Here is a 26,145-nt window from a genome sequence, read left to right on the forward strand (position 1 = left end):
TCAAGGCTGTTGTAGATGGCCCTACCTTCTCTAACCATGGCCAGCAGTTCTTGTTTGTCATTCTTAATGGCATCGGGTATTTGAGCCAGATTGGACTTATGGCGATCGATGGCAGCCTTCACGTTCTCCAGTTCCTTCTCATGTTTTGCACCCTTGATTTCTAGTTCGGTCAGCTCTGGTTCGATCCTAAGGGAGGAGTTCTTCAAATCATCGATCAACTATGTCAGCTCTTTGGCCTCTTGCCTGTTGAAGTTCTTCTTGGCCAATAAAGTTTCACAGTTAGATAGGTTCCTCTGAGCCTTTTTCACCTTTGGGGCTTGATCTTCAATGGTAAACAAAGATGACAAGACTTTGGTAAGAACCAGGGATGAATTATCCTTAAAGGCTCAGGAGACTCTTTGCATTGAATCCGCATCTTGGACCAAATCACCTATATTCTTCTCAAGCATTGGCAATATAACCCTTAGCCAATTTCTAGTCTCTTCTGATAAAGCTTCTTTAGAAGAGGTGCCTGATGAGCTAATTTCATCTTCATCTAGATACTCTTCAAGGTTGAAAGAGTAGCTCAGAGCTAGAAGATTAAGTACCAATATAAGGAAATCTTGTTAGAAGGATTGAATCAGTTGATGATAAGATAAATGATGAAGTAAATATGGTACCTTTTCTGAGATAGCATCTATCTAAGAAGAAGGAATGGCTAATGATGCACCAATGGTATCTGGTTGAATCAGCTCTGAACTCTTAACATTGGTACCTACAAACATCAAGGAAGATTTTTAGTTCATGATTATTGTAGAAGGATAAAATAGATATATGATTTTCTTACCATCAGTTGTGTGCTGAACTGGGGAATCAACAGTTTGAGTGTCAATAGCAATAGGATCATTCTCAATGCCAATAGGATCATTGTGAATAGGTGGACTATCACACTCCTGCTCTTGCATGGGTGTTTCCTCAAAGAGTATCTAGCATGATAAATAGTCAGATGAAGGGTGAGAAATGAATAAGAATCAAGAACTTTAAGGAGATACCTTGGCAACATTAGGGATTGAAGTGGAAGGGTTCTCATCTTCCGTAGTCTTAGAGGCATCGGTTGGTTCAACCAAAATTGGCTTCTCTTGGGGATCGGTCGATGAAGGTTTAGCTGATGCTGAATTAAATGTCTAGGACAATAGTTCCACACCAAGAGCCAATTGGGATGCAATGGTTGATAACTATGAAGAAAGAGGATTAGAAGTTGAATATCATTTTGAAGAAAAGATGAATTGTTTACCTGGGCAGCTGATGGTCTCATTCTACGAAGCCTTTTCCTAGTAATAGTTTTTTGGGGTGTCCCTTGGGCTGCCTTGTGCTTTGAGGATTGATATGTTACAATGGTAGAGGCAGCTTGAGTTTTCATCAGTTTCTTCTATGTGGGTGCAGTTGATCCTATCCTTGAGACTAGGCATGGTGGCTTATAATCTATAGAATGCCCCTTCCTATCCAAGCTTGGGGGTTTGAATTCGGTGTCCTAAAAAGGTCTCTTACAACAGATAGAAGGAGAATGCATTGAACAATTTTTTTGAAAATGAAATGATAAGTTACCTCTCTATCAGAAACAAACTCTCCATCTAGAGCTATGCATCTAGGATGGATGAACCCACAGAAGAGATGGGAGCACTAGGATTCAAAAAGATTGGAAGAGAAGTTGACTCTTGTCTAGTCATGCAAGCAAAGAGAAGGAAGATCTGATCCTAGTTGGAAGACTCTGGAGGCTTCCATTACTTTACTAATACCCTCTCTTGGCCTCAGTACATCCTTGAAGAATAATTGAGGAGGCAGTTGACCAAGACCAAACTCACAAGCTACAAAAGAAGGGTTGTAAAACTCATAGGTTGGAAGGTTGCCTAGAAGGAAGGAACCTATAGACATTTTGTCGCGATCATGATGAAATTCGGCTAGAAAAACATAGGGCGTGATGAAGGAATTGAAGATTGCAGCCGTTGTTTCATCTAAACAGCCTGATTCAAATTGAAATTTGAATGGGAAGACCTGCTCATTGTTCTCATCCTCATCATAGGGTAGCCAAGTAAGGATATCTGCATCAAACCCTCTATAAAACTTTTTGAAGGGATTGCCAACATCAACAACAATTGTTATGGCCGATGTAGCTTCACCATAGCTCATGCACTGACAAGTTCTTCCTTCTTCGCCTCTATATTCCTCATCAAATTTGGAGGAAGGAAAGCTCAGGTTTCTGAGATCAGGTTTTACAATCTTATGCATATACAGGTTCAGCCATAGCTATATCAACCACTAAGGACCACTAATAGTATGCACTGGTTCATTCTTTAGTAACTGGGTAGCTACCTGGTGCATCAGATGATAAGCAACTCCTAACAGATACTTTCCAAGGGGAATATCAGCGCCTACTGCTAGATGCTCTGCCATAAGTTTGTGATTGTAAGTTGGACCACAAGATGACCCACAGAAGATGAATCTCTCTAACCACATGTTGAGAAAGGCCACATATTCTCTTTCGCTAACAGTTGATCCATCTCCGATATGGTTCAAAATGTAGCTTGCCCATCCTGTGATGTTTGATATTTTGGCTAATTTCTTGGATCCAACACATAAGAGGTCATAAGGCTACATTGATCCTGTTATTCTAAGGCCAGTCAACATATAAACATCGGCCAAAGTGATGGTCATTGGGCCATGACCAAAAATGAAAGCATTTAGGGTATTAGACCAGAAATAAGATGCAGAAATCAGGAGTGAATCATTCCTCTCCATTCCAGACAATGAGAGTGTCAAGCATGGATTCAAATCATAAATCTCCCAATCTCCACCCTTTTTCTCGGATACTAGTCTCTCCATCCCCTAGTTATTTTGGGCTAGTTTCTGAAGGGAGTTTTGGTGTTCTAGGAGGACAAATCCACTATAGATTGTTTGAAGGGGATTTCATTGGTTTCTTGATGGATAAAATTAGATGGATCAGGGTCACCCATAGGCCCATGAAAATAGACATTGGGAGCAATAGCCGATGGAATCAAGATTTTGTTCCTCATTTCCTAGAAATTAGATAAAATAAATTTGAGAAGAAAGGAAATGCAAGGTAGCAGCCGGTACTTGGAGAATGGGAAGTTGAAAACATACCTCAGGGACATGGTCATTGGTCACCATTATAGTCGAAATAGATTTGAATCTAAGGAAGATGACTTGAATAAAAGCTTGATAGGGTAGAGGATTTGCTAGGGTTGAGGATTTGGCGATGAAGGCGTCGGCTGTTAAGATTTGCTCAAGAAAGAAGGGGAAAGCAAATGGGCCAAGTGAGTTGGAAATGATACTATTGGGATATTATATAAGACTCAGACCAAGAAGTCAGGAGTCACACGTATATCTCGGAATAAAATGGTTGCGACGTGATAAATAGATAAATAGGAATTTTGGAATAAAATTATTTTTATCCCAAAATTGGGGGGCATGTGTTTACACCAAAATTTGGGGAGAAGAATGCGGGAACTTGAAGCTTCCAAGATTGTGTCATAAAGGAATCGATTGCATAAGGGTCGATATCAGCTGATTCAGATGCGGTACTAGAATTGGCTCTCTTCAAATGACGCCAGTAGATAACGACAATGAGCTACGGTTGGCGTCAGGATATACATGTCGAACTCTACAAAATGGGAAAGATTAGGGTCCAAGTTATCTTAAGTTAGGAATGTTTTCTTTTATGCCAAAGATTGTAATGAGTCATATTTGAGTAGGATTCATGCTTAGGTTCCAGGTATAAATATTGGACCCCGGTTATTGTAAAGGACATCCAATCAATCAATACAAATTACTTTTTTCGGCTTTACGCCAACCCTTAGGAGTAGGAGTAGTATAGATCTCAATGAGTTCTTCAACAAGCAGGGCTACATTGGTTTGGCTGACCTCTGGCTTGTCTGTAAGTACCGTCATGGCATATGCTTTGGTTTGTAAGGCTGCATCACTTAAGTTCGACCTGCACTATGAGCTCTAGCATAAGCTAGTTATCGATCTTTATGTAGTTCAAGTACAGCTGCATCGGTTAAGTTCAACCTCCACTGCTCGAATTAGATTAAGGTCAAGTTATCGGCTCTACCTAAGAGTGGCATCTTTTGGGTAGATTCATTAAGTTACCGCTCTTGCTGATGTTCTTATTGCCATTAGTTTCCAGCAACATCAACCTACTAGGTCGAGATCAATCTAGATCGGCCTCATATACTTTTAATCCATCGCTTTCTTTGTTACAATACGATGTTTCTTACTTTGAGCGACGGGTTATATTTCATCGGCTATTCTACTTTGATCTTGATTGTGCATAGTACGCGGTTAAGGCATGTATGATCTTGAGGAGGTTTGCTGGCTAGTTAAATCCGGTCCATAGTTCGCTATTATGGCTGTAACGATCCGGTCGATCCCCACTGATGGCACTTTAGATCGGAGGATGCTAGTTGGTAGATTTGTTTTCGATCAGGCATGACCTTGACTGTTTTCTATGCCTACATCGGCTAAATAGATCTATTTACTTTAAAGGTTTGATTTGTTGTCTTTATCATGGCTACCATCGATCCGGTCGAACCCCACTGTTAGAGATAATAGGTTAAACCTGATGAGTTCATAGATTTATCCATGTTAAATAGTTGATTGTTCACATGCTGTAGTCCCTTTTCCACCTAAATTGGCTATTTTAGCCGATCCGCTTGAGCTTTCACACATATAGCATGTCTTTTGGAAAGCCAGTCAATGTATAGATGGTTTTACGGATTCTTCGGTTTTAGTTTGTTATTATCATCATAGCTACCATCGATCCGGTTGAACCTCACTATTGATGGTAACAGATTAGATTCAGAGCATTTGTAGATCTATTTGTACTAAATAGTCAATTTGTTCACATGTTATATCCTTTCTCGTTAGATTCATCGGCTCAATGCTTTACATCAGTAATAACCACCTAGCTGATGATTTTACTTATGCCTGTGTGCATTGTACTTGTCAACATAAAATCAATCGCGATCCACAAGCTTTGCCGTCTGTAACAGCCGATTTCTTTGTGTATCTGCTATTTAGTCTATTTTCCCATCTGGCTACTCCCAAAGCATCACACTTGGAACTATTTGGGCAAGACCGGCATGTTCCACATTAAATTACTGTAAACTTTCTCTCCTTGTCAATTGTAGGTCAAATTGACTAGCACGCCTCAGGAGGAATTCGCTGGGTCGATGGGTCCTGCAATTGAAGCCAAGCGGATCTCTAGGCTCATCCTAAGCAGATCCTTCTAGCTTGCTATGTGCTAGGTGCATTGACACGTTTTTGCGCCGACATGATCATATCATCCTGCAATTGTCACTAAGAACACCAAAACTCATGGAATGGATTAGGATAAAAATGGTTAGCGGTCAGCCATCCTGAGATTAGTTGTTCTTGAGGTTTAGAAATATTTTTCTAATGGTAGAATTTTAGCAGGATGTTCACCTAATATATATTGTTGGATTTTCTTATTTATGATATGCAGAACAGAAAATATGCATCCATGGTATTTTTTAATTTTTATGCCTCCACAATGAATATTCTTGTAGATTTTCACACCGAGGAACTTTTCACATGGGGCTAAAGATATATAATGCAATGATGAAATGCAGTTATGAAACTTTTTATCTTTCTTTTCTAAATGCAATGATAATACAGAAAAGTAAATATGCTAAAGTAAAAACATAATTCATGCAATGCTTGAAAAGTAAATATGGATAACTACCGATGTTACCTCCTGGCGAGGGTTCAGATTTTTAAGTCCTCCGGACATGACTTTTCTCCTGTATTGCTCATTCTTTGGGTGCATCTGTCAGTCCCAGAGATGGAGACCTTGATGGTTGCACCTCTAATGATGGTGACTATGATGTTGCCACCTTTTCCTTCCACACCTATCTAGTCTATTGACTTCACCTTAGCAGAGTAGGTTCATCTTTCATGGGTTCTTCATGTTCTTCCCTTTCATCCCTTGGGAGTTGATTCTTTTGGTGTCGAGATGATTGACATCTCCTCATAGACCAGTTCTTCTTTGGCTGCTCATAAGTGGTATAACTATTAAAATAACAGCGTACCTTTTCTCCAAGGAATTGGAAGTGGACTTGCCCAGATCCGATGTAGATGATCGCGTTAGTGGTGTTGAGGAATGGTCTTCCCAGGATGATGGGTGTATCATCTTCTTCTTCTCCCATGTCTAGAACCATGAACTCAGTAGGGGCATAATGATCTTGTATTCTTACCATTATATCTTTAGCTATCCCCTTCGGAAATTGGATTGATTGGTCCACCATCTGCAATTGCATATATGTAGGGAACAAAGGTTCATCACCAAATAAATATTCATATGTTACCTTGGACATTATGTTGACACTTGACCCAAAGTCGCAAAAGGTCTTGTGGAAGATTCTTTGTCCAATGGTACATTCGATCGTTGGTACACCTGGATCATCCTTCTTGGCAAGGAATGGTGAAGCGAGGAGGTGGTCATACTCTGATCAGAGTGTGTTGATCATGTTGACTGATTCTTCTTGTGGCTACCTAACCTTGTTCTTCCTTCTTCTCCTATTCTTCTTCTTCTTGGTCACTGTTGTTTCTTCAGGTGGGTATGACTTTTGGGGATGACTAGGAGATTACAAGATGTGGTTCTTGAAAGAGAACTTCTCCTTCTTATCCTTGATTGTGAAATAGATCTTGGCACTATCTGCATAGATGATGGCCTTCGTGGTGCTTAGGAAAGGTTGGCCCAAGATGATGGGTGCCCTTTCATCTCCACCTATTTCTAGAATCACAAAATCCACAGGGACGTACTGATTGTCCCACTCGTATGATGCCAAGAACTCCCTTAGGGTAGCAGAGTGACTGATCTGCAAGCTGCAAATGCATATTTGTGTACAACAAGGTATCTCCATTAATTTGATCATAAATTACCTTAGGCATGATGTTGACAGTTTCTCTGAAGTCACATACAGATTCTTGAAAAATGTGAGGTCCAGTGGCAATGGGGATGATAGGTCTCCCTAGATCGCTCTTCTTTTTAGGCAAGGTGTAATCTATCCACCTTCCAGTCAATGGTTGTATATAGTAATATGTTGCATTGTGAATATCGACAAGATTTGTAGTTTCCAGATCTTCCGGTTGCCCTGGAATCTTACCTTTATCAGATGGAGGAATAGTAACTACCAGCTGAGCTATTTGTAATTTTATCATTTTATTAAAACTATGCTAGGTTTTAATGGAAGAAGCAAAGCTATCCATTCTATTATTTATGTTCTCTAAAATTTTATCATTGGTAGCTACCTTTCTAGATAATCCCTCCATAAGTTTGGATTGGCCAGCAATTAATTCTCTCAAGGGTGGTTGATTAAAATTATTACCTTGAGGGTTACCTTGGTAGTTTGGCCTCTATTGCTGGTTCTATCCTTGATTTTGTTGAGGACAAAAGTAGTTGTTGTTGATGAAGTTCACATCCTCATGGGTTTTAGGATAGTTGTTCCTGAATGCCTAGTGTTTCCACACTCTTCACACGTCATGCGGGAATCATGGATGTGCATGACTTATTGCTTGTCATTGGATTGGTCCTCGAGCTTCTTCATCAGCAGGTCCATCATGGTAGATAGCATGTCTACCTCCTTGAGTTGATGCATACCCCACCACTCTTGCGGGTCTAAAGACGTTCTTCATTCCAACCTTGGTTAGAGGCCATCTTCTCCATGAGAGTTGTTGTGGTTGGTATGGTGAGTGTTTACACCAAAATTTGGGAAGAAGAACATGGGAACTCGAAGCTTCCAAGATTATGTCATCAAGGAATCGATTGCATAAGGATCGATATCAGCTAATTCAGATGCGGCACTAGAATCGACTCTCTTCGAATGGCGTCAGCAGATAACGACAATGAGCTACGGTTGGCGTTGGGAAATACATGTCGGAACTCTACAAAAAGGGAAAGATTAGGGTCCAAGTTATCTTAAGTTAGGAATGTTTCCTTTTATACCAAAGATTATAATGAGTCGTACTTAAGTAGGATTCATGCTTAGGCTCCGGGTATAAATATTAGACCCCAGCTATTGTAAAAGACATCCAATCAATCAATGCCAATTACTTTTTTAGCTTTACGCAAACCCTTAGGAGTAGGAGTAGTGTAGATCTCGGTGAGTTCTTCAACAACCAAGACTGCATCAGTCCGGTCAACCTCTGGTTTGTCTGTAAGTACCATCATGGCTTATACTTCTATTTGTACGGGTGCATCGGTTAAGTTCGACCTCCACTACAAACTCTAGTATACGCTAGTGATCGACTCTTGTCTAGTTTCAAGTACGGCTGCATCAGTTAAGTTCAACCTTCATAGCTCGAATGAGATTAAGGTCCTAGTTATTGGCTCTAACTAAGGGTGGCATCCTTTGGGTAGATTCATTAAGTTACCGATCTTGCTGATGTTCTTATGGATTGTTAGTTTTAGCAACATCAATTTGCCCGATCGAGATCGATCTAGATCGGTCCTCACATCCTTTAGTCTATCGTTCGCTTTGTTACAATACAATATTTCTTACAATGAGCGACCTGTTATGTTTTATCAGCTATTCTACCTCAATCTTGATCATGCATAGTACGCGGTTAAGGCACATATGATCTTGAAGAGGTTTGCTGGCTAGTTAAATTTGGTCTATAGTTCACTGTTATGGCTTGTAACGATTCAGTCGATCCCCACTGATGGCACTTTAGATTGGAGGATGCTAGTTGGTACATTTGTTCCTGATCAGGCAGTGACCTTAGTTGTTTGATATGCCTGCATCAGCTAAATAGCCGATCGCCTATGCTTTAACGCCTACAGTGTGTCTCCATGATTCTGTTAAATGTGAATAGATCTATTTACTTTGAAGGTTTGATTTGTTTTCTTTATCATGGCTGCTATCGATCCGATCGAACCCCACTATTAGAGATAGCAGGTTAAGTCTGATGAGTTCATAGATTTGTCCATGTTAAATAGTCGATTGTTCACATGTTGTAGTCCCTTTTCCACCTGAATCGGCAATTTTAGCCGATCCATTTGAGCTTTCACACATAAAGCATGTCTTTCAGAAAGCCTATCAATGTATAGATGGTTTTATAGATTCTTCAGTTTTAGTTTGTTATTATCATCATAGCTGCCATTGATCTGGTTGAACCTCACTGTTGATGGTAACAGATTAGATTCAGAGCATTTGCAGGTCCATTCATACTAGACAGTCGATTTGTTCGCAAGCTATATCCTTTCTCATTAGATTCATCGACTCAATGCTTTATGCTAGTTGTAACACCCTGGGTGTGAGTCACTAGTTAAGTAATGGGTTTGAGCCCAAACAGGACATGTTAAGTGGTGATGAAGGTGCCAAGATCAAATCTACAAGAGTGAGCTCCAACTTAAACTCGGACAACACACCTTTACTTACATGTGTACCCTTGTTAAAATTATCTAAGAGTAATGTCAAACATGCTTATTTCATGTACATTACATCAACATGCATCCATCTAGACAGTGGAAAAGTTTCATGAAGTTTGGAATCAAGAAGTCACATGAAATGATAAGTTATAATCTTTCTTGGATTGCTTTATTAAGTGAATGGAATTATAGGTCATCAACCAAACCTTGATACCATGCTCAAACAACTCTAATTGAACTCTACAACAAAAGTTATGAAGGGTTCATGTTGAGCAAAGGTCAAGAAAATGCCTCAATCGGTCTAAAATTCTAATTTAAGCTTTACCGTGATGCTACTTTGACTTGGTGTGAACTATGGATTAGATTGTTTGCATGGTAGTGGAACTTAAATAAAAGTTGAAGATTGAGTGTAGTAGAACAAACTTTGTTTTTGGACCAAGAGCTAGATCAGCTTGTGAGCAAGTCAAACCGAGGCTCAAACTTTGAATCTGCTGCTGTTTTCAGAGTCCGAAAAATTTGCCAAGTCTAAGTAATTGAAAACTAAACTTTCAGTTTCATGAACCCTGCTTTGTAGCTCTCTATCTTCCAATATAATCCGAGTTAGACCAAAAACCTTTAATCAAAGTTGTAGTCCTCATATAGCTTTACAACACTGTGCAATTGGTTTAGTTTTTCATAGCTCGGTTTAGGAGATAGAGAGGCGAGAAAATGGGCGTTCAGTTAGTTTTCAGACATTTTTGAGCTAGCTTGGAGCTTTTGAACGTGCACAACTTATATAGAGGTTTGCCGCCATGTGGCTCCTTTATGCTACCCTCGCTTGCCACCTTGCCCCCATGTGATTGAATATAGAGACCGACACCCTCCTCTCCACTCTCTCCCTCTCCCTTCCCCTTCTCTCTCATGCTCTCTCCAAGCTGGCACCATGATGCCACCCTGAACACCACTCTTGCTGGACTCTCTCCTCTACACCACCCTACTGCCTCGCTGAGACAGCCATGGCATGCAACCGCCCCATCCTATCCGGCACAAGCTCGCGTTGGCCGTGACTCGCTCGGCCCTGCCAATTGCCAGCGGCGCCGACATCCTCACCTCTGCCTCGGGTTCCTATGCCATGGCTAGGAGGGCAGCGGCCTTCTGCTATCTATGTCATAGGCCAGGCACGGCCGTGGCCCTAGCCCGGCTGGCCCCTCCCCACCGCTGTTGGCTCTCGCTGGCCGAGCCCAGGCCGGTCCATGTCATGCGCTGCTCCATTCCCGTGTAGAAGAAGAGCAAAGGACCATAGACATGAATAAGAAGAAGATGGAGGGCCTAAGTATGAATCCATGACTCAGAGGAATAGTACCGAGAAGGGCCAGTTTGCTAACATTTGATTTATGTTTTCTGCAGGGACCCCTAGTGAAAAAGTGTTTTCCTTTTCTTTTTCATTATATGCATATAATCAGCAATACTTTGGAAAATTGTAACAAATTGTAAGAAAAATCCAAAAATGGCAAATGAAGACTTTTTTGAATCCTTGTGAAATTACGTAAGCAGTAGATCTATAATATTGCATGCTTTAGTTTAAATTTTTTGGCTGTAAAAATCAATTTGTGTAGTTAGGTTTTTAATACTAGTTGTGTCTTGTCTTTTTCATAACTGCAGTTCTTTTGCTCAAAAAATGTGAAATGTTTATGAAGTGCTACACTGAGTGATGGTTGATGTCTGGTAAGAATTTTAGGAGTTTAGTCTTGTTAGTTTAAGATCTATAAAAATAACAAATGCCCTATGTTGCTTTGCTCCTATTCTGAATAGGGCTGAATGTTTGAATTAATTGGCTCAATTATGAATCATTCCTTGATGACAATACATGGGTTGTAGTGCTTTTCTTAAGCTTTTGAAAAAGCTTAAGATCATAATTTTTGGTTAAGAAGATTTCTAGTTATAGTTGCTTAAAATTTTGTGGCTGTTTCTGCCCAAACCCAGATAGGGTTGCATTGTTGGTACTATTGGTCCTTTTTAATAGTAGAATTAGCTTTATGTGTTTATAACAAAGTTGTTTAGAATTTTCTAATCTTTCTAAAAAGTCAAGAACCACATTTATTGGACATGTAGAACTCTAGTTATTGCTGTATGAAATGGCATTTCAGTTTATGTCCATGTTTTGGACAGAGATGCATTTATTGGATTAATTGACCTTGTTAACTGTAGAATCATCTTAAGATGAGAAAAAGAAAGTTGTAGGTAACTCCATAAGATTTTCAAAAAGTTATGATTCATGTTTGTTGGAGGTCTAGAACTTTAGTTATGCTTCTCTAAAGTTCCTTCAGTTTTCTGTACCACTGCTGTTTGGGCTGAATGTGTAGTTTTGCTTGTGTAATTATTTTCATGGTGTAAATGATGTTTTCTGTGGTTGTAGTGAATACCAAAGTTGTAGCTAATCTCATAATCTTGCTTGTGTTCAAATTTCATGACCTCCACTGCTCGAATTAGATTAAGGTCAAGTTATCGGCTCTACCTAAGTTTGGCATCCTTCGGGTAGATTCATTAAGTTATCGATCTTGTTGATGTTCTTATTGATTGTTAGTTTTTAGCAACATCAATCTACACATTTTTAGTCCGTCATTCGCTTTGTTACAATACGATATTTCTTACATCGAGCGACAGGTTATGTTTTATCGGCTATTCTACCTCAATCTTGATTGTGCATAGTACGCGGTTAAGGCATGTATGATCTTGAAGAGGTTTGCTGGCTAGTTAAATCTGGTCTATAGTTCGCTATTGTGGCTGTAATGATTCGATCGATCCCCATTGATGGCACTTTAGATTCGAGGATGCTAGTTGGTAGATTTGTTCCTGATCAGGCATGACCTTAGCTGTTTGCTATGCCTACATCGGCTAAATAGCCGATTATCTATGCTTGAACGCCTACAGTGTGTCTCCATGATTCTGTTAAATATGAATAGACCTGTTTACTTTGAAGGTTTGATTTGTTGTCTTTATCACGGCTACCATCGATCCGGTCGAACCCCACTGTTAGCGATAGCAAGTTAAGTCTGATGAGTTCATAGATTTGTCCATGTTAAATAGTCGATTGTTCACATGTTGTTGTCCCTTTTCCACCTGAATTGGCTATTTCAGCCGATCCATTTGAGCTTTTCACACTTATAGCATGTCTTTCGGAAAGCTTGTCAATGTATAGATGGTTTTATGGATTCCTCGGTTTTAGTTTGTTATTATCATTATAGCTGTCATTGATCCGGTCGAACCTCGCTATTGATGGTAACAGATTAGATTTAGAGCGTTTGTAGGTCCATTTGTACTAGACAGTCAATTTGTTCACAGGCTATATCCTTTGTCATTAGATTCATCGGCTCAATGCTTTACACTGGTTGTAACACCCCAAGTGTTTATCACCAGTTAAGCAATGGGTTTGAGCCCAAACATGACATGTTAAGTGGTGATGAAGGTGTCAAGATCAAAGATTGAAGTCCAACTTAAACTCGGACAACACACCTTTACTTACATGTGTACCCTTGTTAAGATTATGCAAGAGTAATATCAAACATGCTTATTTCATGTACATTACATCAACATGCATCCATCTAGACCAATGGAAAACTTTCATGAAGTTTGGAATGACGAAGTCACATGAAATGATAAGTTATAACCTATCTTCGATTGCTTTATTAAGTGAATGGAATTATAGGTCATCAACCAAACCTTGCTACCTTACCCAAACGACTCTAATTGAACTCTACAACAAAAGTTATGAAGGGTTCATGTTGAGCAAAGGTCAAGAAAATGCCTCAATCGGTCTAAAACTCTAATTTAAGCTTTACCGTGATGCTACTTTGACTTGGTGTGAACTATGGCTTAGATTGTTTGCATTGCAGTGGAACATAAATAAAAGTTGAAGACTAAGTGTAGTAGAACAAACTTTGTTTTTGGACCAAGAGCTAGATCAGCTTGTGAGCAAGTCAAACCGAGGCTCAAACTTTGAATCTGCTGCTATTTTCAAAGTCCAAAAAATTTGTTAAGTCTGAGTAACTAAAAACTAAACTTTTAGTTTCATGAACCCTGCTTTGCAGCTCTCTATATTCCAATATAACCTGAGTTAGACCAAAAACCTTTAAACAAAGTTGTAGTCCTAATATATCTCTACAACACTGTCTAATTGGTTTAGTTTTTCATCGAATGATTTAGGAGAGAGAGGTGAGAAAATGGGCGTTTAGTTGGTTTTTCAGAAATTTTTGAGCTAGCTTGGAGCGTTTGAACATGGACGACCTATACAGAGGCTTGCCACCACATGGCTCCTCTGTGCTGCCCTCGCTTGCCACCTTGCCCCCATGTGATTGAATACAGAGACCAGAACCCTGCTCTCCACTCTCTCCCTCTCCCTTCCCCTTCCCTCTCCTGCTCTCTCCAAGCCGGCACCATGCCACCGCCATGAACGCCACCACTGCTGGACTCCCTCCTTTACGCCACCCTGCTGCCTCGCCAAGACGGCCACGGCGTGCAACCGCCCCGTCCTACCATCGCAAGCTCGCCCTGGCCGTGACCCGCTCGGCCCTGCCTCTTGCCAGCGGCGCCGACATCCTCGCCTTCGCCTCGGGTTCCTGTGCCATGGCCAGGAGGGCCATGGGTTGCTGTTGTCTATGCTATTGGCTAGGTGCGGCCACGGCCAAGCCCGGTCAGCCCCTCCCCACCGCTGTCGGCTCTCGCTGGCCGAGCCCGGCCGGTCCATGTCGTGCGCTGCTCCATTCCCGTGTAGAAGAAGAGCGAAGGACCACGAACATGAATTAGAAGAAGATGGAGGCCCTAACTGCGAAGCCATGACTCATAGGAATAGTACCAAGAAGGGCCGGTTTGCTAACATTTGATTTATGGTTTTTGCAGGGACCCTAGTGAAAAAGCATTTTCCTTTTCTTTTTCATTATATGCATATAATCAGCTGAAGTTTAGAAAATTGTAGCAAATTGTAGAAAAATCCAAAAATGGCAAATGAGGACTTTTGCGAATCCTTGTGAAATTATATATGCAATATATCTATAATATGGCATGATTTAGTTTAAATTTCTTTTCTATTAAAATCAATTTGTGCCGTTAGGTTTTTAATACTAGTTGTGTCTTGTCTTTTTCATAACTGCAGTTCTTGTGCTCAAATAAATGTGAACTTTTTATGGAGTGCAACACAGGTGATGGTTGATGTCTAGTAAAAATTTCAGGAGCTTAGTCTTGGTAGTTTAAGATCTATAAAAATAATAAATGCCCTAGTGTTGCTTTGCTCCTATTCTAAATAGGCCTACATGTTTGAATTAATTGGCTTAGTTAAGTTATGAATCATACCTTGATGACAATACATGGGTTGTAGTACATTTCTTAAGCTTTTCAAAAAGCTAAAGATCATAATTTTTGTTTAAGAAGATTTCTAGTTATAGTTGCTTAAAATTCTGTGGCTGTTTCTGCCCAAACCCAGACAGGGTTGCATTGTTGGTACTGTGGGGCCTTTTTAATAGTAGAATTAGCTTTATGTTTTTATAACAAATTTGTTTAGAATTTGCTAATATTTCTAAAAAGTCTAGAACCACATTTAGTGGACATTTAGAACTCTAGTTATAGCTGTTTAAAATGGCATTTCTGTTTCTGTCCATGTTTTGGACAGAGATGCATTTATTGGATTAATTGACCTTGTTAACTATAGAATCATCTTAAGATGACAGTAATAAAGTTGTAGGTAACTTCATAAGCTTTTCAAAAAGTTATGATTCATGTTTGTTGGAGGTCAAGAACTCCAGTTATGCTTCTCTGAAGTTCCTATCAGTTTTCTATACCACTGTTGTTTGGGTTGCATGCGCTAGTTTTGCTTGTGCAATTATTTTCATGGTGAAAATGATGTTTTTTGTGGTTGTAGTGAATACCAAAGTTGTATATAATCTCATAATCTTACTTGTGTTCAAATTTCATGACCATAGGCCAGATAGTTATGAATTTGACAAATGATCTATCATGTTTGGTCTATGCTCTGTGCAGATTTGAAGGATTTCATTGTTTGACCTAGTTAAGTATGAAATGTTGTCTTAGTTATAATATAAGAGTTATAGTGATTTCCTTAAGCTTTCCAAATTATCCTAGATCACCCCTTTTGGTGTTTTAGAGCTCTAGTTATAAGCTTGTGAAGTTGCATGGCAGAAGTTGTCCAAGTCTGGACAAAGGTGCTCAATTGTGCTTCATTGACTATGTTAATTGCGGAATCAACTTGGGATGATAATAAACATGTTTTATATAATTTAATAAGCTTTCTAGAAAGTTAAGGTTCATGTTTGTTTGATGTCTGTAACTCTAGTTTTACATTTTTGAAAGTACTACTACTTTTTTGTCCTAGTTCTGTGCAAATCTAAAACATTGGCATCGTTGTCCTAGTTAGATTTGGAATAAGCTTTTGGTGATAATAAAAACATTGTAGGCAATTTCATTAGGTTTCCAGAAAGTCTAGGATCACCTTCTTTGGAGGTCTAGATCTCTAGTTATGGTTAAAATAAGTGACTGTTGTGCTGCTATCTAGATTTCTATACATGTGCTAGGTGATTACTTTAGCTTGCTCTTGTTTTGGCTAAACATGTTGGTTAGTTCTTGATCAATGCATGTGTGCAATTTCTGAACTTAAGTTCACTTGTGTGTAATGCCTAATATGCTTGCTATCCCTCTATAATAGGTTGAGTGATGTTTAGTTAAATAACTCTAGGTACCTATGTCTTGCATGGTCTTATGTTTACCTTGAATGCTATTATGTGATGCATCTCATATTACCATTCTTCATATTCACGCACTTGCATCTTGCATCTCATCTATGTACGCTAGATGAACCATGTGAAGGACTGTGATGTTGGAACCGAAACCCGAAGATTGTATATGGTGGACCTATCCCGAAGATGGAAGGACCCCTAGAGTACATGCCTGAATGGGAGATGATCGCCAAGCGAGTGTCATCTAACAAACACTAACCTAGTGTTGGATCACAGGCAAGCCTCGAAGCATTATAAGTCTCCCTATTTTATTAATGTCACCTAAGTTATTCGTATTGATGCATTACGTGACAAGAGTTGTTTGGAAACACTTGCTGCATATTACCTTTTCTTGACTAGTAATATCTACCATGAATCCTATTTAAGTCTAGGAACGCTTATTATGCTTAGCTATGCTTAGACCGGTAGAAATCGGGTGATTTTCTAGTCACCTGCGAGCTATAGGCGATAACTTGATCATGGATGGCTGTATTGTGCTATCATGGAACATAACCTGGTACTATTGAATAAATGGAGATCGGGCAAAGTCTTATGTTGTGGTATCATAGTGATTCTGTCTGTGTCATTTAAGGACTAGCCATTGGAGGTCATCTTGTCATGTTGGACACATGCCTCTCACATAGTTGGCCGGATAAGTCATTCCGATCGCGAAGCTGAGTAGCTCAACTCAGGGCTGAGAACACGAGTAGTTAAAATGCACACCCTAGAGGCAGTAAGGATGTGCGGAGAGCCAATGGCATAAGCCCAAGGGCAGGTTAGAGTCTCGAGCCCCCTTGGCAGATTGGTTGTATCTTTGAGGGTGCGGCGCTAGGTCCTACTCGCGATTGTACTTGAGTTGTACCAAAGGTGACCTAAGACTACCTTGGCGTAGGTATGTTTGGGTGTGCATTAGGAATAATTCCCCAGCTGGGTAGGAATCGATTCGAATCGCCGTCTCTCCTGAATAGTGAGAACTTGACAGGATCACACTTCATCGTAGTAATTGATGGAAGTGTGGTTATGAGATTATGTAAGAACTCAACTAGATATGGTTATTATTGTGATCACTTAATGGTACCAACATGTTTGGCATAGGATAGTGCTAATGTAGTATGAGATAGGATTAATAACTGGTGATTCACAATTAAAGAGATATTGGATAACTTATGCTTTTTATGCAAATAATGTATACTAGCTCTACTTATAAAGCCTTGCATCCTCCTTGGTGTCTTAGTATTTTAGTTGGATGGGTAAGTCTAGCTGAGTACATTTGAGTACTCAAGGTTTATCCCACCATGTTGTAGGTGAAGTTCTCAGCCTGCTAAAGAGGGTGGTTAACCGCTGGTGGGCTCAGTGACTCTATATTTATTTCTCATCTATATGCTTTTGTCAGAGGATGTCACTTATGCTAGCAATGTATTTGGAACTTATATTAATGTAATCATTTGAAAGCTATGTTGTTTTCACTAATCGGTTTTGAAACCCAAACTTGTACTATTAATTATAAACACATTTATAATATTATTTCCGCTGCAACTCTACGTATGTGATGTGTATTTGCTTAATCATGCGATCTTGGTTGTGATGTTGATTTACCGAGGTCCTTCATGACACATGGCGGACTACCGGGTTTATATAAGTGAACGTATGCGCGTGTCAACATGTTAGCGGGGACAACCATACTCGATCTTGTATAAATTGGGCAGTTCTATCACAGCTGGCATCAGAGGAAGATTAAGCATAATACTGTCATGTACATAGTTTTAAAAACAAAGTTTTGGTTTTAAAAAGCCTTTTTTAGCTAAAACTTTAGCTATAGGCAAATTTATCAAAACTTATTTGCAAAACTATTCTAGCGACACCCTCCTTTATGCCCAGTTAAGGACTATTAGGTGGCTATCTAAGTACTAACTATGGGGGATGTACTTTATTGCAATTTTTATTTCATCGTCCATATGGCGTGCTATTGTATGGATGCCGTTCTCTTGAATGGCAATGTATGGATCACTATACCTCTATGCCCAGGTAAGAAGGTAAGTTGATGAGTAGCATGACCGCAAGTGTGAGCATGCGGTCGGGGAGAGCTAGCTTTGATACGACTATATATGCATGCTTGCATGTGTGTATGGTGTGTATTTAATTGTGGGTAGCAAATTTAATGATCGGGTAGCTTTGATACGGAAGTGTATATATATATATAGAAGTATTTAGCTTGCAACCTAGAGCCCAGACTTTTAGTTCTGCATATATAATTATGGGCTTGGGCTGAAATGAAATCCTTCTACAGGTACGATAACCACGAATGCATAGATTGAATGTAGCTGACGACTAGCTATATATATTGAGAGAGTACGTGTTATGCCACCGACATAGAACGTGATTGCCACCTTAGGCTGGCAAATTTGTGAGGACTGAATAGGACGGTCATGCATCAAGATTGTGCGTGTGCATAAATATGCTTCCCTCACTTTGTTCTACTACTAAGTAACTTGTGATCAATGTGATATTACTATCTTCCCTGTGTGAAGCTAGGCAAAATGCCTTGTTCCATGCCGATTGAATAGTTGTGCTTGAAGATAGTGTGTGATTAGCTTCGTCTTGTATGTTGCTTCCAAAGGAAATAGATGACAAGTTAGTAGTTAGCAAAAAGTTCACCCCTTTGAAAACTAAATTGCTAAATGTAAGTAAAACTTATTTTGTAGAGATATCCACCTACTCAGTAAAAAGGAAATAAAAGGTAACAGTACCTTACCACCATGTTATGCATGCTATGGGTAGTGGTGTTGTTGTAGATGACTGTTTGTTATGTAGGAGCTTTGTGCTTAGTAATAGTCGCCTAAGCTAATTAGATTGAGTGTTTTCGAAATGCTTGCTTAAGACCATGATGTATGTGTGGATGCTCGTTATCTAGGTAGTGCCATAGTTGTCACTCTTTTGTCCTCCGTAAGCATACGAGTGTTGAAGAGCGCTATCTTGGAACAGTGTCCAAGTTTTGTTAATCTCATGGTTGTCGTCTCTAATTAAGTTCTCTCTTAGGAGCCTGAGCCTGTGCATGTGGTTGCTAGCCCTTGAATGTTGCGCTACGAAGACCGTTATACATTCCTTTGCTTGACCTTAAGCCCAAGCTTAGTTCCCTTGAATGCTTGATGTGTCGTGGTTGTCCTGCTCCTATGTGGGAGGACCCTGCTCTAAAATCCTTGTTAGATCTCATTGCTCCTTCTTCTACAGATGATCTGGTGCAATGCGAATCGCTATCTACCATGGCTTTGGAACCTTTTCCTCATAGATCATGTCATTGTTTTATCAACTGAATCCCTAATTAGTGCCTTGGCTCTATCCCTCGAATCTCATTTGTTTTGTCTCCAACTCTTCCAAGTCTCTAGATGTTTATCAGTCTTGATCTCATGTTGCTGCTCGGCAAGACCAAATCTCATGTTAATCTTTATCTGGTAATCACTTTGGTGAACACAAGGCATATATGGAAATTAAGAAAGAGTTCCCTGCTCAATTGTCATCCGTAATAAGGCTATGTTCTCTTGCGCTGTGTTTTGATCTTCAGATCACCCCCTTGTTGACTCCTAACCTTATGACTACCTTTGCCTGCTACCCCTCCTTATTATGGTGCTTGCTCCTTTGAAACCAAATTTGTACCTCGTGAAAATTCTTGTGGGTTGTATGTTCAGTAATGGTGTTATGAGTAGCAACTATGGTGCCACAACGGAACCTAGGGCCTCCTTGTGGCTGGTTGGCACATGGTTGTGCGGCTGGGTGTGCACTGGTATTCGAGGCTTCTAGTTATGATCCATTGCAGACTACACCGATGTGTTATTTTCATGTGAGCTCTTCCTTGGTTATCTCTCCTTATCGTGGTAGAAGATTTGTATGTCGAACCAGATGCAATAGGACTTCCTTCTGAAGTTGTCCAAAGGATAACCTTTGAAGAATAGGTCACTGACATGAACATAAATAGACTGCAAGAGGTAGTAGACTAAGTGACTCTACTTGACAGTCCCTGTAATGACAGTCAATCATCTAGTGAGAAACTTATGGCATTCTCATTGGATCAGAAAGGTGCACAACACTTAAAGTTGGTCAAGTTATTAGTTGGATAATAAATGGACCAGGATATTATGTCCTATGATGGGTCACCTGGTGCTTATGAGCTTTCTATCTTAGCCTTGATCTTTAGGTGCAAGATGATCAACCGACCTTCTTTGGTGTGACCCCTTTCTGCTGACTTCAATGGTGACCATCTATTTATGCTTCGACCACAATTCTTATTGTCAAGAGTTAAGATTTGGAACCTTTTTGGTGTTGAGAGATAACTGATTAGTTACTAGTAGGAAAGTTAGTCTCTAGCTAGGTAATAACTCCTTAGTAGCTCCGAAGGCTATGTCTCACAGGACAATGCTAAGCGAAGAAACAACAAAGCCAGTCAACAATGCTAGTACTACTTTCTTCTCCAAGCCCTACATCGTCAAGTCAATTCCATCTTGGACAATCACATGGGTAGTGCAAGATACTTTATCAGCTAAGTAAAGAGCTAGAGAAAGCACGTCCCTAGTTTCGGTTAGCATCGTTATGTATATGGTTCTATCAAAGGATTGTTCTGGATTCTATTGGATGAAGCACAAAAGGATAATCAGAGACGTCCCTTATCCTATAGGACCACCCCTCCACGTGAAGTATGCATTGTTCCCTGCAAAAATAGCCCACCAGTCCAATGTTTGTGCATCATGAGCTGGTGCCTAAATCAACAGGTTGAAGTTGTTCCCTAGGAAGCATATAAGGAAAACCCTAGCCTCCATTCTCAGTGAGAAAGCTACCGCTATCATAAAGAGAATTAGAGAGTGCAGAACACACTTCCCAATGTGTAAATCCTAGGAAAAGAAGAACAGGAAATCTGTTAAGATTTTATGGAACTAAACTGGTTATCTTTAAGCTAGTGATTAGTGGCTCAAACATGGTTGAATTCACACCAAACTTGGTGATCTCATTCCTCACTTAAGGTACTTCGATGCCTTAAGTTGGTTTGAGTATTGGTTGAGTAAAGCATCAGATTTGAGAAATGTTTTGATAGTTCAGTCCCAAATTTTCAGAACAAAGCAGTTTTGGTAGATGATTTATTTAGATAGTCAAACTGGTGACCGTTTTAGCTGAATTTTGGTCAGTAGTTAAAGGACTCTTGGATCCAAATATCTACCAAATTTTGTGCACCATAGAATAGTAGTTTGCTAGATATAAACTGATTACCAAGAGGTATAGAATCTGTGATTTCTCTGCTAACTACTATCAGCCCCTCATATTAGAAGGTTGTGTTTGTAGTTTAGGTCATGTTGCCAATGCGATGATTGTTAATCCTTTAGATGCCCTAGAAAAGACTCCTTGCACCCTTTGTGCCTTGCTTTTGCCCTCTTCATATCAATAATGCTTGAGCAGTCAAGGTGTTCCACAAGTCAATTTGTGCCATTACGAGTCGAAAGCAATTAGAAAAGTGTCAAACAATAGATTTCAGACTTTGATTTTGAGTGGTAGATTGACATTAGAAAGGAAGCCTCAATGTCGAAAGTAGTCCAACCAGGCAAATTTTTGTGATAGTGCAAGTTTTCCAAGGTGGACTTGTCCTTTGGTACCTTCCATGTGTTTTACCCAAGAGGTTGCATCAGATTCAACCCAGATAACTATTGTCGTTTGGATACTGAGGATTTCCCCAATTAATGATCAGTCGAAAACACTGAGTCAATAGAGTCAGCTATTGCATTCACCGCTCACTCAACTGAACTCAGATAATAAAGTGTTATCATTAGAGATAGAAAACTACACACATGGAACATTATGTAGTTTTCCATCGGTTGGCATCTGAGTGATTGAACAGTTATGACCAGCATAGATATTGTCTATTGGTTACTCAGTTTCTCACAGCCTCAGAGGATGTTAACCCATCTATGATCTCATCCCTTACGAAAGGTTGTACTCAAGCTACTTTGGTAGAGAACTGTTTTTTAAACTTTTTGAATGAACATGGAACCATAATAATGAGTAGCTTTCAGAAGCTTGCAGTCTACTGCAAAGTTCACATGGTCCATGCTATATTCACTAGGGAAATAGATATTATGGGTAGTTAGTTTATGCTCCAGAGTACTCTTTGGATCCCGAGAACGAAGTATTGTGCTATCTTGGATTCCTCCTAGAGTAACAATACTTCATGGACGCCAATGAAGGAAATTCTTTAGACAAAACTTACTACGAAGGGCAAGTATCAGAAAGTGTCTTGACCAAATTAGCCTCTCTGATACTACAAAGTTAAGTAGCCTAATGCTATCACTGAAGTTGGAAAATGGATGCCATGCTTCTCTTCCCTTAAAAGTACTTTCGCACCAAATCTTGGGGCGAGATTCTCGTAATGGGGAGGGCTATAACACCCTAGGTGTTTGTCACCTAGTTAAGCAATGGGTTTGAGACCAAACATGACATGTTAAGTGGTGATGAAGGTGTCAAGATCAAATCTACAAGAGTGAGCTCGAACTTAAACTCAGACAACACACCTTTACTTACATGTGTACCCTTGTTAAGATTATGCAAGAGTAATGTCAAACATGCTTATTTCATGTACATTACATCAACATACATCCATCTAGACCAGTGGAAAAGTTTCATGAAGTTTGGAATCAATAAGTCATAGGAAATGATAAGTTATAATCTTTCTTGGATTGCTTTATTAACTGAATGGAATTATAGGTCATCAACCAAACCTTGCTACCTTTCCCAAACGACTCTAATTGAACTCTACAACAAAAGTTATGAAGGGTTCATGTTGAGCAAAGGTCAAGAAAATGCCTCAATCGGTCTAAAACTCTAATTTAAGCTTTACCGTGATGCTACTTTGAATTGGTGTGAACTGTGGCTTAGAGTATTTGCATGGTAGTGGAACTTAAATAAAAGTTGAATACTGAGTGGAGTAGAACAAACTTTGTTTTTGGACCAAAAGCTAGATTAGCTTGTAAGCAAGTCAAACCGAGGCTCAAACTTTGAATCTGCTGCTATTTTCAGAGTCCGAAAAATTTGCTTTGTCTGAGTAACTGAAAACTGAACTTTCAGTTTCATGAACCCTCCTTTGCAGCTCTCTATCTTCCAATATAATCCGAGTGGGACCAAAAACCTTTAATCAAAGTTCTAGTCCTCATATAGCTCTACAACACTATGAAATTGGTTTAGTTTTTCATCGCTCAGTTTAGTAGATAGCGAGGCGAGAAAATGGGCGTTCAGTCGGTTTTTCAGACATTTTTGAGCTAGCTTGGAGCTTTTGAACGTGGATGACCTGTACAGAGGCTTGCCACCGCGTGGCTCCTCTGTGCTGCCCTTGCTTGCCACCTCGCCCCCAAGTGATTGAATACAGAGACCGGCACCCTCCTCTCCACTCTCTCCCTCTCCCTTCCCCTTCCCTCTCATGCTCTCTCCAAGCCGGCACCATGCCACCACCATGAACACCGCTGCTACTAGACTCCCTCCTTTACGCCGCACTACTGCCTCGCCAAGATGGCCACAGCGTGCAACCACCCCGTCCTCCCGGCGCAAGCTCGCCTTGGCCGTGACCCGCTCGACCCTGCCTCTAACCCAAAAATCCATACACCCAAAAATACCAACTACAAAATTTTTCTTAAAACTCCCATGTGATGATGAGTGTCATGTATAGAAAACCAACCTAAGAGATACATTGGATCTAACCCCAACCCAAGTTAACACATAAGCATGGCATGTCATTAGTTAATTGTGTTTATTTAAATTCTAACAAATAAAGTATTGCATACATTGATTATTCGAAATGTGATTTGGATTTCCATTTGAGTTATGGTATGCTTAACAACTCCAATAAAATAATAAACCATATAAGAAATAAAACTCAAACCAAGGAATAAAGGTTTAAAAGAGAAAAACTAATTCTATTTTTGTATAACAAAAACCACACCTATTTTTGTTATACAAAATAGCTAAATAAATTCCTAGTATTTATATAAGTATGTTGTGGGCCTCATATCAAAAACTCCAATGAATATGGTGCACCAATTTGGAATCCAAATTTAAAAATCAAAATTGAATTCAAATAAAGAAGAAGGAAAATAAAATAGAAAAAGAAAATGGGAAGAAGAAGGCCTCGCAGGCTCGGCCTGCTCGGCCCGCCAGCGCACAGCAGCCGGCTAGCCCCGCCAGCACGTAGCAGCAGGCCAGCCCACGAGCTCACGCAGGCCCAGCAGCTAGCCCACGCGCGACGCCCACGCCCATGTGCCTTCCCACTTTCCCTTGCTGCCGCTGCCATGCGGGCCCCGCATGTCAGCCCTCCTATTCATCTTCTCCACGCCATGCTCAACCGCCGCGTGACCAAGAGCCGATAGTGGTGGCAGGGGCGGGCCAGGGGGTCAAGCCTAGGGCATGACCCTATCCCCCTTGCACCGCGCTCACTGCAACCCTGTGCCACCAGTCTGATGCGGTGCACACGCCTCTACCGCACGATGCTAGCCGCCATGGGAAGCATGGTGCTCGGCTATAAAGCCATGCCCGGTGCCTTCAGCCTCTTCCTCAGCCACAGCCGCCGCTTGGTGGCCCAGCAGCCACACCGCACTGAGAGCAGAGGGCCGAGAAGGAGATCGTGAGAGGAGGATCGGAACCCCCGTGTGCTGCCGACGTCGCCGGACCCGAGGGCGACGCCGTCGTCGTCATCCCAGTCACTGGGTCAGCACTGCACGGCTTCCGGAGCTACACGGCCGCAACTCGTCACTGCACCGCCATCCCCTCTTCCCACAACACCCACGGTGAGCCCCCTTCCGGTCTCTCCCTGCCCGCCGCCGAACCTCACCTTGTCGGCCATGGCGCTCCACACCTAGAGCGCATAGGCTAGGGCCGTCTCCAGCCACTGGGAACAAACGCACCCACACACACGTCTGCGACCATGCCGTGACCACCCCGCTAGAGCCCTGTAGTTCACCCACGCACCTCGCCATCGTCACTATGTCACCGTGGCCACCGGGAAGTCCCTACCAGCCACCTGGGAACCCAAAGCCTCACCTTGAGCCCTGGATGCCTTCGCCGTGCACCCACGGAACCGCAGAAGCCCTCATCTGCCTAGCTTAGCCACTAGAGAGCCTGCATGCGTGACCTCACCACCGACAAGCACTACCGAGCCGCCAGCCGCCGTGGCCAACGCCATGGAAGGCCTCAGCCACCACTTAGACCTTCAGCATCATGATCGCCTCGGCCTGGGGAAGCCTTTCCCCTCCCCAATTGGACACCAGTGCCACCACGGAGGCTCACCAGTGAGCACGCCACCGGTGGGAGCATAGCCGTAGAAGAAATAGGGGAGACTCCCCTCGCCGGCCGTCAGTGCCTGCACCCGGTGCACATGAACCGCGCCTGAGAGAAGAAGGGTGGACTCGGTCCACTGTAGACCTGTCTGTGGTCCATGGACCAGCACCTCTTGGTCCACCATGAGCCGTGGACCATGGCCCTAGTAGGGGCTCAGGGACATGATGTCGCAGCACCACAGCATGCCACGTGGCAGGGCCAAGCCCGGCCCAGACTGGCCCAACCCGAGCCCACCAGGGCCCGTTTGAGACCCGGCCCATGTTGACCGTTGATCGGTCAACTGTTGACCATTGATCGGTCAACATTGACCGTTGACCGGACCCACATATCAGTGACACAGTCACTCTAGACCCACATGTTAGATGCTGACGTCATGCTGATGTCACATAGGACCCACTCATTAGAAGCCAACACTAGCTAGGGTGATGTCATGCTGACGTCACGATGACATCAGCTGCTGACATCAGCAGCCTAGGCCCCACATGTCAGTGACTCTGACCGTTGACTGTTGACCATTGACTCACCGTTGACTAATGTTGACCTTGACCAGACCCACATGTCAGTGACCCAAGAGCCCCT

General features: G+C 41.3%; 1 protein-coding gene across 1 annotated transcript in view; it reads right to left on the reverse strand.

The window, feature by feature from the left end:
- Positions 1-218: 218 nt before the first annotated feature.
- LOC136460617 (uncharacterized) overlaps positions 219-26,145 on the reverse strand; it is a 104,469-nt gene continuing 78,542 nt past the window's right edge. The window contains exons 5-7 of the mRNA XM_066460249.1: positions 827-965; positions 431-571; positions 219-322 (exon numbers count right to left, since the gene is read on the reverse strand). Of these exons, the coding sequence (XP_066316346.1) occupies positions 219-322; positions 431-571; positions 827-965 (384 nt within the window). The remainder of the gene's footprint in view (positions 323-430; positions 572-826; positions 966-26,145) is intronic.

Source organism: Miscanthus floridulus, chromosome 6 (genome assembly GCF_019320115.1).
Source record: "Miscanthus floridulus cultivar M001 chromosome 6, ASM1932011v1, whole genome shotgun sequence".
Lineage (NCBI taxonomy): Eukaryota > Viridiplantae > Streptophyta > Magnoliopsida > Poales > Poaceae > Miscanthus > Miscanthus floridulus.